The sequence below is a fragment of the Uranotaenia lowii genome, chromosome 3, assembly GCF_029784155.1.
Source record: "Uranotaenia lowii strain MFRU-FL chromosome 3, ASM2978415v1, whole genome shotgun sequence".
NCBI classification, from domain to species: Eukaryota; Metazoa; Arthropoda; class Insecta; order Diptera; family Culicidae; genus Uranotaenia; species Uranotaenia lowii.
In genome coordinates this window covers 96,042,415-96,058,612 of record NC_073693.1, presented here as the reverse complement: position 1 = coordinate 96,058,612, position 16,198 = coordinate 96,042,415, and the positions used below count along the sequence as shown (strand labels likewise).

At 33.9% G+C, this 16,198-nt stretch overlaps 1 protein-coding gene across 1 annotated transcript; it reads left to right on the top strand.

The window, feature by feature from the left end:
* Positions 1-12,904: 12,904 nt before the first annotated feature.
* LOC129752444 (collagenase-like) lies at positions 12,905-13,799 on the top strand. The gene has a single exon (XM_055748223.1). It carries the CDS (start codon positions 12,905-12,907, stop codon positions 13,721-13,723), a length of 819 nt encoding a protein of 272 aa, XP_055604198.1. The 3' UTR covers positions 13,724-13,799.
* The last annotated feature ends 2,399 nt before the right edge of the window (positions 13,800-16,198 follow it).

Here is a 16,198-nt window from a genome sequence, read left to right as displayed (position 1 = left end):
TACCCTCCAACATAGAACTGAACCTAGGACAACATTAACACGTTTATATTACTTTTTTGCGAGCGGGAACTCAACATTCCGATAATGGTACCTACTAATGTCTTTTGTAGATATGAATTGGACAGTTCAATTGCTGTCATGAGTTATGGTATGTTTAATTACTAATTATGTGCCGATACAAACATCGCTTCATTTTTAATTAAATATTTTTACGAGTTACTGAATTATTAACAGCCGAAAGTAGTTGGGCAATATTGAAAAAAATAGTAGAATTGAAGGCACTCGCTTGGGTACGAAGATCAGGTGCCTAAATTTAGGGGTGATGTCTAACCTGCCAAAACTCACTGCTCCCACCCTCTTATATTGATTCTTTTATCTAGCTGAGCTAAATCAATTACTCATTGTGGTGAATGTAAGATGATGGTTACAAATGAACAAGCGTAAAGCTGTCAGATGAATAAAATCTAGAGGTTTTGTACTCAAGACAAGTTGAGTGTGCGGATTGAAAAACGGGCATTCAGTTGACGAATTTTGCGTAACTAAGTTGTGTGTCATGTTTGTGGATAAAATAGTGTGAAAACTCTAAAATTCGACTTCAAGTACGACACTCATGTCCACTTGAAATCGTTGAATCTAAAATCTTTCAATAACAATTTTCGTCGTTACTATATAATTGCTAACGTGAAGTATTAAAACCTTGGCTGATCCAACACTCCCGGAAAACTAGCTCAGCAGCAGGAGACCCTTGAACTATGTCTCAGGGTCGGCCTACTACTGGGTACCCAGAGGGAACGCGGAACAAAATTTAGGGAGCTAACTGTGGTGTTTCTTGCTAAATCAATAAAATTTTAACTGAGTTGAAACTGAAAGATTTTATTCTTTAGCAAATTCTGGGGTTTTATTTTTCGTTTCAAGAAGTGTGGGTGTGGGTGTGTAGTGTGGTTCAGGGGCACTTCATAAAAAGGGTGTACATACCGTCGATGGATTTTCTTTGGGTACTCGTTGGCGCGCTACAGGATCCTGCTCGGTGTTTCGATGCTCGATGACTTGTCGATCTGCTGTTGAACTCTTGCTTGGATGACCAAGAGTTCGTTTTGTGGCTTGGGTTGACTGTCCAAAATGGAGTTTTTGGACTGCTGGAGTTGGCTTGCTGGCGTCTTCCCTCGTTGATGCGATCGGCGGACCACAGCAAGGCCGTATTGGTCGCGCCAAGATGGGGTCTCCTGGGCGATTAAGGCCCTTGGGCCTGAGACAACTCTCCTTGGTACTTATGGTCCCACGGGACCAGAGAGACAGGTCTTTTACGGGTTAGGCGTAGACAGTCAAAGACTCCCTAGGCCGACTCGTGTGTGGTGTGATGTCGTGGTTTTCTTTTAGAAAACCAATCAAGGATTACAAGGTCCTATAAAATGAACCGGTTTTTAACATAATGGATCATTTCCCCCCTTCATTCGAAAATTTTACCTAAATGATCCAAGGTTGTCGGACTCTTAAGGCCACTTGCATACAACACATTTACTTAGGACACTCACAACTTTCACACACGAACGCCAAGATGAAAATGACACATAACGGAAGCTGAGTCATCTTCCTCTTTGCCCATCCTCCTATGCCAACCCTTGTTTAGCCACCCAATATGGCGGACCACCCCCATTGTTCATAGTATCATGAACACCTTCTATGAAGCCCGCTCGTCTGAAACTCGTTTTTGTATATTTAAAAATCCCCATTCTAGCTAATATAAAGAATAATCCCTACTTCCTACACATAAATTCAACAAAATACACTACAGCTTACTCATTACATACAGAAAAATTGAAACAAGATTGCTAGCATTTTGTAACAATGGTTACAGTATAATTCTTTGCAAAAATAAATTGACATGAGGGGCAATAACTACCCCCCATATGTGGGGTGGGGGTTTCCAAAAATCTTACGTAAGAAATGTTAGATTGATTACACTAGGGAACTTTTTTTGGAAGATTTTTGCGTTTTGAATTCTAATCATTCGTCAGATTTGCTCTATGATTTGGTACGCTAGTTATGGGATCTGTACTGTATCCAAAGATGACATCTTGCGACAACGGAGAGAACTAAATTCTCACGACTCGACATTGGAGATTTAGTGGCTCACATTGCGTTGTTTACTTTTGCCTTCCGAAATAAATATAGGTAAGTTCACACTATTAAATCCGCTGGCGCTTCGATTGCTACTCCTTAAACTCATGTTCGATATGTCGTGTGGAAATTTTTAAATTGATCGATTTTCTGTAATATCTATCATTAAAAAACAATTAACCCAACTCACATGGAAAGCAAAAACTGATTGTTAATCTACGTATATACTATACTCCAATTAAGGATTCAGATTTCGCCTTGACGTTCAAGATTCAGAAATACAACGCTTTAAATATAATAATTTCTAATTTTTCAAGAAATTTGAATAAATAACATTACAACTATTACTGACATCATTCAAGAAAGCCTTAGAGTATTGGATAAATCAAAGATTTTATTTCAGTAAATAATTTTGTTGAAGACTGCAAAACGATTTGACTTATGCTTTAAAAAATATTTAAAATCCTTTTCGGTTGGATTTTTTTTCAAGAATTTCGACTTATTTATCGTATTTTGAAGAATTGGACATTTTTTTCAGTGATAGCCACTACCAACTCTAAGTTTTAAAATTTGTGATTACAGACCCCGTTCGTTTTTGGCAACATTCGATTTTGGCACATGTGTCAAAATCGAACGGTTTTTAGAAACAACATCACCTTCTAGTTTTCGCTATAACAGGACGATTATAATTTAGACGAACACCGAAAATACGTTTTTGAGTTCTGAAATGATGATAAAATACAAAAAAAAATCAAAAGTATTAAAAAAAATTAAAAAAACAAATCCAAACAAAAGACTAAAAATGGTATTAAAACAACAAAAAAACGATAAAGAATGACAAGAAAAGTGAATAAGAAAAAAACAAAAAGATTATAAACAAAACAAGAATAGTACAAAATGCATCAAAAACATAGATGAAATGATTAAACATTACTAAAAATGGTCAGAAAAATTAACTTAAAATATCGTTTATGGTAATGAAAATGGTTATTTTGTAAAATTAAGAGAAAAAAAATTAAGAAAAAAAACCGTTCGATTTTGGCAACACAAAATGTTCGGGTATGTTTTAAAAAAACTGTAAAATTCAAATTTAATTTAAACAAAGAATTCAAGAGATTGTTCAAATAATATAGTGGGTTGGAAACCGTTGAAGCTAGGATTGTTTAACTTTAACTGTAATGCTTTTTTTTTTAAATTAAAGAATCACAGAGTACAGCAGGGTTACAAAAATTGGACTAGAAATCGATAAAAATAAAAAGGTTAAAGGAAATTTCAAGCTTATAATTATGATTGTATCAAAAGACAGTAGCATGCAAAATTTTAGCTAGATTTAACTGCTGTAGCGATTTGCAATGAGTCTGAAGTGCAAATGGAATTTTCAGACATTTAAATCAGGAGAAATATAAAAACTTATTTCTCATCAAAAATTGTCTTTAACGGATCGCTTACTTTTGAATATTGATTTTCATAATTTTTTAAAAGCTTAAATTAAGACAAACGTTTCTACTCCAGCTCACATCACGATAAGCGTTATCAAAAAAAAAGCGCTTCCTAGTGTAAACTGATTTTCTTTATCATTGAGCTTTATGAATAAAGTTCCCTTCAGTGGCGCCACAATCAGAAAATCTTAAGACAATGAATGGAAATAGATTCATATATAGATTCATATTATTCTAGATAATTCTAATAATTTCATATTTGACCGTCTCATACTGCTGACAGGATTTGCCAGCCAAAATTTAAATTTTAGGATTAGAAGACACTTTCTAAGCATTTTTTTTACATTTAAACAGCTCTGTTTCTAGTTTTAAAAAAAAATTGAAAATTTCTCAAAGTTTTTGATGTTATTGTTGAGTTATCAGTTCAATTTAAAAGTAGTGAAAGTCAAAATTAAGATAATTAGCATCTCTGAAATTCTATAACACTAAAAATATATTTATTTTTTTAAGAATTATTAAGAAAATATTCAAAAAAAAAATTTGTATGGGGGGTTACCGACAGAATATTTTAATTTTTGGTGAAAATGAACCGGAAAAAAGCCCTACTTTCAGCCCATGCAAAAATTAGCGTTTCTGTATTTTTTTTCTTTGAGTCTTTTTACGAAATACACCGTAAGCTGTAGGATACATAATTTTTGTTATTTTTTTTTTTTTAATTATATTCCATCTCTAGTTTTCATTTAATTTCTGGAAACTTTTGTACATAAACTAAACATAGATTGGTATTTGCGCAGGAAAGAGGGTGGTTTCTTCTGAGTCTTCACAGTAAATATTTGCGTCCTCACTGAATCTTGAAAGTAAAATTCTGCACTAAAACAAGCATAATTTTCCGATGCGTTGGTAATGTTCAAGAAGCACTACAGTTTCAATAGATAGAGGAGGCTTGTTTGTTCGTTATTGAATTGAAGGAGCTTGAGTTTATCACTACTGGATCCGGTAGTAGGAATAGATAAGTCCACCTCAGAATTTATTCCGCTTTTCCACAGAGCATCGCAAAGCATGCCCAGCAAACATAAAATCGCATTAAAATGACAACTCAAGTCATTAAAAACGTTACTGCGAATCGTAATTCCAATTAACGCAAGTAAAAGGTCGTAACAATCGTTACTCGAAGTCGTATTTAATGGTTTAAATCGGATTGTATCAAGTCGTATTTAATAGTTTAAATCGGATATGATAAAAAGTCCGCCATGTTTTCAGATTTTGAAGACGATTTCGTTCCTTTGCTTTCTCCCGCGTTGGTCAAGTGAGAAAACAGGTTTGTTGTACTCTCTGCGACCATCAGTGCAACCAGATTGTTAAAAATCAGATGATCAGAAATTGCCCAATGACAGAGGCAGCAAATACTGTCGCTGGCAACGATTTGCATGCGTTGAGATAAAAACCTTGTGCTCTCTTGCATTCTTCCAGTAGTATGAATATGGCGTCGAATATCGTCGCTTAAGCTAGAAGTTGAAAATAAGTATGTATATTGCCTCCACTTTGGTAGGTAAATACTGTTTTTTCGAGTTTCATACGATCATTCTATAATGTATATGATACGTCTCACAAAGTTTTTGAGAAATATACCTACAAAAATCTTTGTTGGGTGAAGTATCAAATATTCAGATTTTAGAAACAAATATTTTCGTAATCAAGATGATGCTTCTAAGGAAATATAATGCAAATGCTTACGTTTTTAGGCCAATAAATTAAGTGGAATCGAGCAATGGCTTCATGCATCGCACTGCATCGTATACTTTTCCCATGGAATTCGTTTATAAAAATTCTGGTTGTTAAGGAAAATATGAAGAAGCTGCTACGGCTACCATGATAGAAAATGAGAATCTCCCAAAAATGAAGTGGCTCAAACTGGTGGCGACATTGCCTAGCTTCCTGGCCAAGCTATTCAGTTTTGCGAAGGATGAAAACGGAGTGTCCCGCCTGTTTGTCTGTGTTAAAAGGTTTCCGACTTTAAACCACAATAAAAATTGATTTCTCTTGCATTCGCATGACTGGAAGTGAAGTTTGGTGTGATTGGTTTGATTTTGATAACACAAGGGAACAGCGTTTTTGATGTCCTGAACGCTAATCTTTTGTTATCTTACGCCTCTAAATATTGATGATTTGACGTTTAGAGCTATTGAAATGAATCGATTTTGAGTTAAAAAAAACTTTGATAACTGATGAGCTAACGAACCTATATGAAAAACTTATTATAATTTCGAATCTATTTATTAACCACTGAAATTTGAAACTTTTTTTTCCCGGTACTTTCAAATCCTATGTAAATGTAATCCCACGTTTTAAGTATTTGCATTACATTTCCTTAGAAGCATCATCTTGATTTCAAAAATATTTGTTTCAAGAATCTGAATATTTGATACTTCATGCTTTGCGTGCTCTGTGGAAAAGTGGAATAAATTCTGAGGTGGACTTATCTATTCCTACTACCGGATCCAGTAGTGATAAACTCAAGCTTCAACAACGAACAAACAAGCCTCCTTTATTTATTGAATCTGTAGTGCTTCTTGAACATTACCAACGCATCGGAAAATTATGCTTGTTTATGCAATGTAAATGCAATGTTAAAACTTTTTACTCTGAAAACATATTTGGTGATTTTTTTTAAATTGATGTAGTTTATATCTTCCATTCAATTGTTTTAAATATTTTTTTCTAATTTTTTATTAAATTATTTGTCTATTTCCGGTTCAAAAACTTATCAATGCTAGACACAAACCATCAAAGTAACAAAGACTTGTTAATTAGTACCGTCAACTGGGGCATCATACGACACATTGTAAAATTAAAGGCTGCTAAAAACTCAATGCCCACAGATAATCATACCGCTTCTACATCAAAGGTTTTAAAGTTGATGGGATATCAAATTGACGTAGTCCGAAAAAAATGTAGGTTCTATCAGTTATTTTTAAATAAACAAAAACATGCGATTTTCACCCTACTAAGAAAAAGGGGTAAACTGCAACGAACTTTGTTTTTAATGAGCACAATTTTAACCACACAAAAGATGAAATGTCATAAACGATTACTTCTAGAAAACTTTATTGAGGGCATAGCGTGTTGGGGATAACAATAATCTTCGAAAAAAATCCACTAATCGAATAAACAATATAGAATCACATTTCACATAAAAAAAATCATTCTATGCTACTAGAACTGGTGCAAAAAATTTCAACAACAATTCGTTATCAATTTACCAAAAAGCTTGAACACATTTCAACGTGAAGTGACAAAGTTATAATTTTTTTTTTTTGAGAAATCGTAAATACAGACCCCGTTCGTTTTTGGCAACATTCGATTTTGGCAACACAAATTCTTAAGCAAAAATTATGTACAAATGATTTATAGACAATTTATTCACCTTCATTATCAGAAAAGAAGATTTGAAATATATGTAATGTAGCGGAAGATAAACGGATTATAGTGCATGTACTTGAGCTTTTATTATTTATTTACATAGTATTCCGTCTTACGACATAACTTGACGAACATAATTCCTAAAATTCACTCGGTTCATAGCAACCGTTCTCCAATTTCTCGGGCACCCCACGTTCACCAGATCACGCTCCACTTGGTCTAACCACCTCGCTCGTTGCGCCCCCGCTCGTCTTGTTCCCACCGGATTCGTAACGAACACCTTTTTTGCAGGACAGTCGTCCGGCATTCTCGCAACATGTCCTGCCCAGCGTATCCGGCCAGCCTTCACCACCTTCTGGATATTGGGTTCGCCGTAGAGTCACGCGAGCTCGTGGTTCATCCTTCGCCTCCACACTCCGTTCTCCTGTACGCCGCCAAAGATGGTTCTTAACACTCGTCGCTCGAATACTCCGAGTGTACGCAGGTCCTCCTCGAGCAATATCCATGTCTCGTGCCCGTAGAGAACAACCGGTCAAATAAGCGTCATATACAGGCTACACTTCGTGCGAGGGCTAAGTCTTCTCGACCGCAGCTGCTTGTGGAGTCCATAGTAGGCACGACTTCCGCTGATAATTCGCCTCCGGATCTCACGGCTGGTTTTATTGTCTGCGGTCACCAGTGAGCCGAGATAGACAAAGCCTTCGACTATCTCCAGCTCGTCGCCGTCGATCGTGACCTTGTTATTACTGGACAAGCGGGTTCGGTCGGTCTCTCACTTGAGCTTTTAATTAAATTTTATATTTTAAATTTTATTCAAAACTGGACTGCTTGGTTATGTTTCAATTTAATGCGAGGTAAACAAAATTCAAAATTTCATAAACTTTCATCAAAATTTGTATATTTGATTTCTAAGGCGCGTATCCATATGCATCAAAGCCTGCAAACAGGCTTCTGCGATTCTCTTGATTTTTGCTCACTTTTTCTCATCTCCTTGTCAAACGCCTGGGAGAAACATGCTTTCTCGCACTTTAAACGATCAAGCAACCCACATTTTGTTGGAGATATTTCAATCACGCAGTCACCCAATCTCATTTTCGCAGGGAGAAATGTTCGTTAGCTTCTCAGTAACTGGCTGAGAAATAAACGACCGAGCAAAGTTGTAAATGCTAAAAGGCTGAAAATAATGTGAAACAAATGTGTAAATCTTTAATTACCTCTTTGTTTACAAAATCAGATATAAAAGCATGCCAGAATTATTAAACGTCCCCAACAATAAAGCAGGTTGACAAATTCTGAGGCCAATATTCCATAATTCCACGTAGAAAGAGGACGGTCAAATCACATATTAAAGCTGTCCACGTGATTTAGTGAAACGACCAAATTTCATGTGTAATTTTTTTGTTTTGTTTTCAGAGCCACACACCAACAATGCTCTGTCAGTAGAAGAGTGATCATTCGTTTGAGAAAAAAATTCTCCCTGCTCTCTCAGCAGCGGAGGATGAAATGCTCATTAAAAATAAGCTCACAATTATTCGGAGCGAAAAAGTTCACTGTCTCCTTTTGTTCAAGATGAGCAAAATGAAGCCTGCCTGCAAATAATGTGGAAATATTTCAAAGAACAATTTTGAAATAAAGAAAAGATTTTTAATACTTCGTTGAAAACCAATCAAAAGGTGTTGGACTGTTTTTTTTCATGTTTCATAATTTTTTTTAACCCAGAATTGGTTCTCCAAGATATACACAAATGAATATAAATTCATGTGACATTTGGATAACACCAATTATAACAAGGATATTCCAAATAATAAAATTTTGAATAAAATCTATATATATATATGTATATATAAAACAGGGAAAGAGACAGCCCATACAGAAATGTACGAACACGCAAAACTCTTCACTGGATCATCCGATTTGCGTGCGATTTTTTTTGTTTTGTCACGCGAAGAATAACACAACGGAGAGATAATTTCGAAAATGTTTTTGTGGAGTTTGAAAATTAATTTTTAGTTTTTATTCGTATCAAGTAAAAGTCATGATACCCAATTTCCATTTCATTTCAATCACCCAGAGTAGGAAGGCGCCAAAAACAATCAAGGCTTACTGATGTTCATCCATCTCTCTATAGGAAGTTTTGGCGCCCATTTTCGTTGCAAGTGTACTTTTCACGTGGCATCAGTAAAATGGATACTTGGATGTGATTTTCCCTATGAGGTTCCGCAACTACTAAGCATAGCAAAGCCTGTACGAAGAATATTGACAAAATTTGTAATTTTTTGCATCAGAATCAAGGCAATTTTAAGATTTTTTTTAGATGTTTGTTCGTTCACCGTTAATTTTTTTGAAATGTCATATTATTTTAGCAACTCAAACAATATGGCTGTAAAATTTCCAATAGACTCAAAACAACTTAATGAGATTGAATTGAAACATTTCATTATCAAATCATTTTTGATGAGTTTTGGTAACACCAAAAGAAAGCCATATAACTGGTAAAAGATTGCCTTAATTTATTTTTTGTTGATTTTATCCAGTTAGTTTGAAAATTGAAGGTTATTTATTTTGTGATTCAAGTAAATTGAATCATTATCATAAAAACGGTTTGGAGGATCAGGAAACATTGGAAAATCCACACTACCATTCATGCTCAGTGGTTAAACGGAACCTTTTAAAATTTTAGCTATATAGGACTTTATCTTGATATTAGATCAAACTCTCAGTTTTAAAAGTCAGAAAAAAGGATCGTAATCAATAATATCATCAAGTAATAAAAACTTGAAAGAATATAAAAATTATATTTTGAGTAAAAAGCATGCCACCTATAATTATGTTCGTCAAGTTATGTCGTGAGACGGAATGCTATTTAAATAAATAAAAACCTAAAATTTCGAACATTTAAGTATAGAGAAAAATCTGAACCAATACACAAAAATACAAAAAAAAGTTTCGTACCAGATATAAGATCTTGAAAAACAATCTGTCAAGCATAAGTAAATTATAGAATATATTCACTTAAGGGGGGGGGGGTAGGGTCTAACGAGTATAAAAAAACACCAATTTTACGATTTTTTTCTAGAGCTATCGTTCAAACAAATGTATTCAAATTTTTTGCATTATACAAAGCATTGTTAAAAGAACATTTAGTAATTTTTTCGTAGAAAAATATTGAAAAATGAACCGGTGATGGAGCACTTTCGAGGATACCTTTTAGAAAACAGGATTTTCGGTGGACACTGTATCTCACCACAGAATCATCTGAAGTCAAAAAATCAGAGCAAAATATTTTTAATAGATGTTTTTCTGGACCCCAACGTTTTTATTTAACTTAAAAAATTTTTTATTAAATTTTTGTGGCTGTTTGAAGTAAAAACTACGATTTTTCACGAAAAAATCCGCCATTTTTTACCTGTAAAATCTCCCCAAAGTAAAAAAAAAACAAAAAAGAACAACGTTGGGGTCTGGTATTTTATACGTAGAAAATATGTTCCAAATTTGAAAAGAATCGGATAAGTAGTTTTCAAATGACGATGTCCACGGACTTCAAAAATGTGCTTTCGAGAAAAACGCGTTTGAAGTTTCTGCACTTGCTTTCTTGCAGTATTAAATAGGAGGAAATAAAGGCCTATAACTTCTACAGTTTTGCTTCAATTGACTTGAAAATTTGACACAACATTCTTGAAACGTTTTAAAATAAGAAAATAGAAAAATAAAAAAATCGCTTATAAATTAACGTTTTAATATACCTCAAAATCCAGATTCATATTGATTAGAAAGTGTTGCTGTAAAATGAAATTAATCGTAACTTTTTCTGAATTGTTAAATATAAGTCAAACTCAGCTCTGTTAATTCCCAATAAGATTCAATTAGTGTTTTTAGTGTAAAGTCTGAAAAAAAAACATTTGAAATAATTAAAAAAAATTAAAAATTAATTTTATATTCATTATTCTTTCAATGTTCCGGGTCATTTTTTAATTCTTCTATTCTGTCGACCATGTTTTAAAAAAAACTGTAATTTAAATACAGAGGTTCACACAAATCGAAAATACAACTCTATTTATGACGACTCCAGCAAAAAAGATCAATTTTCTATTGAAATCAATCTTCAACATTTTTAAAATACTTTATAAGATAGGAGTTTTAGAATAGGAATGATGACTAAACTAAATTGAAACTTGATAGATTGAGCGTTCTTAAGTTACCGGAACTGATCATTAGCAGAACTTTATTATACGCTACCTCAACAAGAAAATAAGTTTGCTAAACAAAAGTTAGCGAACTTATTAGAGCAAATCGTATATATAAATTTATGTATGATATTTTCCATTCCATTAGCAGTTTTTTTGAATGAACTTAAAATAATGAAATTCGGATTACGAACCATAATTCTGGATTTTTTGTGATACAAAGGCATCCACTAGCTTGTATATACTTAAATGGAAGGCTGACTAAGGAACAGTGCTAAAATATAAAAAAAATACTAAAAAATTACAGGCTTAACAAAGTTTGCCGGGTCAGCTAGTGCTCATATAAAAATCAGTTTTCCAGAAAATCCAAACCAACCTCTCCAGGCGTTGACATTTTATATTGTTTCAGAATGGAAAAAACTTGTATAAAAATTAAAAAAAAAAATTTCAATGAAAAAAGTTACTATTCCATTACATTTGAATAATTTCACAGATAAAAATTTCTAAATATGGACTACAAATCTTCAAAAAAATTAAACGTATGGGGACTCACCGACCAAATATTTTAATTTTGCCTGAAAATGATTCAGAATAGGCTAAATTTTCCATTTCTGAAAAAATTAGAGTTACTGTATTTTTTCTTTTAAACTTCTTCTATAAACACACCGTGAGCTTATTTATTTTTCCATTCTCTTAAAAAATACTAGATCACAAGAACTCCCTATATAGCGAGACAGCAACTCAACGGTGAATAACATAGAATTGTTTTTTGACAATTGATCAGTGGGGATGGCGGAATCGTGAAACACAAATAAGCTGAAACGCATGTGCAGGTTCAATTTTCTATGAGTCCACTCGGTGTTCGCTTGTTTGTTTATTAAGTAGAGTACGGACGATCTTCACAACAGCTCCTGAACTTCCACAAAACTATGGCGAATATTGATATTAATTACTTTGTACTTGATCTTCTGAACTGAATTTTGATAACTAAAGCAAAAAGCCCAGCTAAAATAAATATTTGTTTATTTACTTACACATTTGTACCATCACGATGTCATAGGCATCCTAGATCTTTTTCTAAAATTCTTTCTTGTTGGTAGGCAATACCGACACCAGATGGCAATGCCATACTTTTGCGAAAATTCTTGCGATTTTTCTTCTAAGTGTCCTGTCTGTTTGTCTGTGCTTTTAATATGATTTTAGAAAACGGTGCTTTTTATATTTCGCAGGCTTTTTTCGTATTTGGGAGCTACATTCGAAACGTTTCAACGATTCACTTTGAGAAAGTTAGCGATGGTTAATCCGGTTATCACCAAAATTTAATCATGTTTATGATTGGAAAAAACATTTCGCTCTGAAACATTTCTATTTCACAGAAACAGTGTTTTTGTGAGAAACCATGCGAAACAATCTCCATAAAAATATCACAGTATATTTCACAATGCTCGTTACAGCTTGAGAGAAAGCAATTATTTTTTTTCCTTCGATGTTTGATTTTATGTAAGTAGAGCTATGCATCTTTTCCCCTATCGAGGTACGCACTGCTGCATAAACGTGTCCGAAAAGTTTAGCTTCAAAAAGTTAATTTTCTCCCTCATGTTGTTTAATATTGTGGGTAATTGATTAAAATAAATTTAATGCATAATAAAATATATCTTAATTAAATTCTAATTGGTTCCTGATTATGAAACCATACTTAAGCTGATGTCGCCAGCAAGTTTTCCCAGTAAAGTCTTAGATGCAATGGCACATAACGACTTCATCAACGCCTTAAGAGTGCTGCTCTTCGTATCGCTGATTGGCATCATCCGAGCACAGGAAGATGCTCGTATAGTGAACGGGAAGAACGCTGAAAGAGGACAATTTCTATTCTCTGCTGTGATTATACCCACTACCACAATCGCAGAAGCCCCCGAATTCTGTGGAGGAAGTCTTATTGCAGAACAGTATGTTCTGTCTACTTGTTCCTGTCTGTATAATGTTACCGGAGCTAGAGTTTTATTGGGAACAATCTTCAGAGAAAATTATAGAAATGATAGTAATGTAATGGAAAATGAAGCTGCTCAATTTATTTATAATAATGACTTCGACGAAGAAACATTGGAAAACGATATAGCCATTATTTTTTTGAGATATGAAGTAACAAAATCCCAATTTATCTTTCCGATCAATCTACCCGAAGCTAACGATGACTTTGATCGACGAGGAGCTATTGTCGTTGGCTACGGAAGTACCAGAAATGGCGGAGAGCCATCGGATAGACTGCAGTTTGCCTCTATGGAAGTGATAAGCAATGGGATGTGCAGTATGTTCTATCCAGGAAAAGTTCAACGTGGCAATATCTGTGCCATAGGTCGGAACATGAGTTCAACTTGCACCGGAGATCTTGGAGGAGGATTGAAATTGGATAACGATAATGTCATCATCGGAGTTACGACCTTCTTCAGTGATGTCTTTGGATGTGAAATGAATTATCCGGTTGGTTTCACGCGTGTTTCAGCTTATTTGGGTTTCATTCGCAAAGAACTTAAAAGACGACGTAACGGACAGACTAAGGTCTAACTGTGTAAATCTGTTTTTTATGCTTTTTCAAGAAATTCGAAAAGGAAGTATGATTCCAATTTTAAATAAATATATATTGAGCAAATCGTAAAATTCAATGAATGAATCATTTAAGTAAGTAAGTAAGTTAAGTAAGAACTCTTTCGTGATATGGGGATTTTTTTTTACTTATCTGACGGGTTTGCGCCGGGGGTCTTCAGATTTTCCCCAAAATTGAAAATTTGGTTCATTTTTGCGACTTAAAAACACATGTATTTTTTCAGATTTCTAACATTTTTATATTTTGAGTTAGCTTAGATTTTTTTTTGTAAATAAAAAATAACAACTTTTCAAAGCTACATAACTCTGTTCTTTTTCAACGGAAATTAAAAAAATAGCACATCAAAATGTATTGAAATTTTATCAGCTTTCCAAATAAAATAGTTGAAAAAAATTAAATAATAACCTTCAACATGAAAAGTTTTAAATAAACTTCAAATGGCGTCTAAAAGTACCGTCTGCATCACCGAATATTTTGCAAATTTGCAATACCATTGTATAGCTCGATTTATGATGCAACTTTCATCTGAAGACACCAAAGTGGGCCATTAACACCGTGAAGAGTTATGAAAGAAATAATGACAATAAATCTCTTTTTTTGCATCGAAAACAAACAATGGTCGAACAACTGCACTCACATATGGAGATAGCAAGCACTTCTAACAACATGGAAACAAAAGAACTTATCAAAGCAGGTAAAAAAGACTACTTTTTCGTCCTTTTCAGACTGCCTCTACTCGCATAACAGTCCCATATGAATTTTCGTCATTTTAGGTCAACATAAGACATACCTGAATGACAGTCCTATATGTGAAATACCACGGATTTGGTTTCTTTTCAATGCTTCTTTCGGCGAAATAGTCTTTGGTTTATTGCTTTGAATCATATAAACATTTTTTTAACTCATTTGATGTCGAATGATGCACACTAGTTTTCGAAGGCAGGTCTGACTTTCCTAGGAATGACTTACTGAACGAAAAACTATCGGATGCAATAAAAAATCGTAAAAAGATTCAACTTACATTGTGGTATTCACGATATTTTTTCCCGAAGTATATTTCTTTTTCTGACAATTTCATTAAGAAGTTCAAAAATGATCAAATTTAAGTCTTAGAAAGTAGCTTGGTGAGAAAAATATATTCTGTATGGGACTGTTATGCGAGAAGATTTGAAAATGGTTTCAAATATGGTCGCTTAACAGTCCCATAATGAATAAAAATGGTACTCTCGACCTTACCAATAACCCAATTTCGAAAATTCTAGGTCTAACGATTTATTATGACAACGATTTTCGTTTATGCTGAAAGTGGTAGTCACAATTTAAAAATATATTCCAAAACAGAAAAAGCTGATTTCCTCGCTTGTTTGTTTTTGCATATGGGACTTTTATGAAAGTAGGGGCGGTAGATTGACTTCATGTTATAAACAAAAATCTAATAACGTATTCGTTTATACCCATTTTTGCATCAGGTCACAACAAGTTATGCACATTTTACTGTCATTTTTATAAGTTTATGCGCTAAATTTTGCATCCGTAATTCCCCAGATTTGATTTAGAATGGACGGTGGAACACTGCAGATTCGTGTGTGAGCGATCGAGGTAGCAAAACACTGACGACGAATTATGTTCGTTCTAGTATGGTAAACCTCAAAACTGGGCGAATGTAGAAAAGGAATACGGTAAAAGTATCATAATTCCATCATTTTACAGCCTGGGCTGGCCATACTGAGCTTTTCGATTATTTCTACAACATTTGTGCCACTTTCTCATGCTTTTTTGACCAATGGGAAATTATTTTGGTGTTCAGTGCTTAGCTCTCGATATAAAAAAACTAAGTAAAGCACGCCTATATTTCATTTTTTAATCACATTTTTGTGATCCCCAACACAGGTATCATAATGATCTTTGATCGGAAAGATAATAAGTTATATAGTATATGACCAGGTTGTAAAAACAACATTCAAAATCGTCCCCCCCAAAAACAACATTCCCATTATTAGTTACATCATATTAACAATACGATACTAAGAATTTTGGTTGAAATTTAAAGTCAGTTTTGCTTCCAACACTCTACAAAGCACGAAAAAGTAGTCTTTTTTACCTGCTTTGGTAAGTTCTATTGTTTTCATGTTGTTAGAAGTGCTTGCTATCTCCATATGTGAGTGCAGTTGTTGGACCATTGTTTGTTTTCGATGCAAAAAAAGAGATTTATTGTCATTATTTCTTTCATAACTCTTCAAGGTGTTAATGGCCCACTTTGGTGTCTTCAGATGAAAGTTGCATCATAAATCGAGCTATACAATGGTATTTTTTTGCAAAATATTCGGTGATGCAGACGGTACTTTTAGACGCCATTTGAAGTTTATTTACAACTCTTCATGTTGAAGGTCATTATTAAATTTTTTTCAACTATTTTATTTGGAAAGCTGATAAAA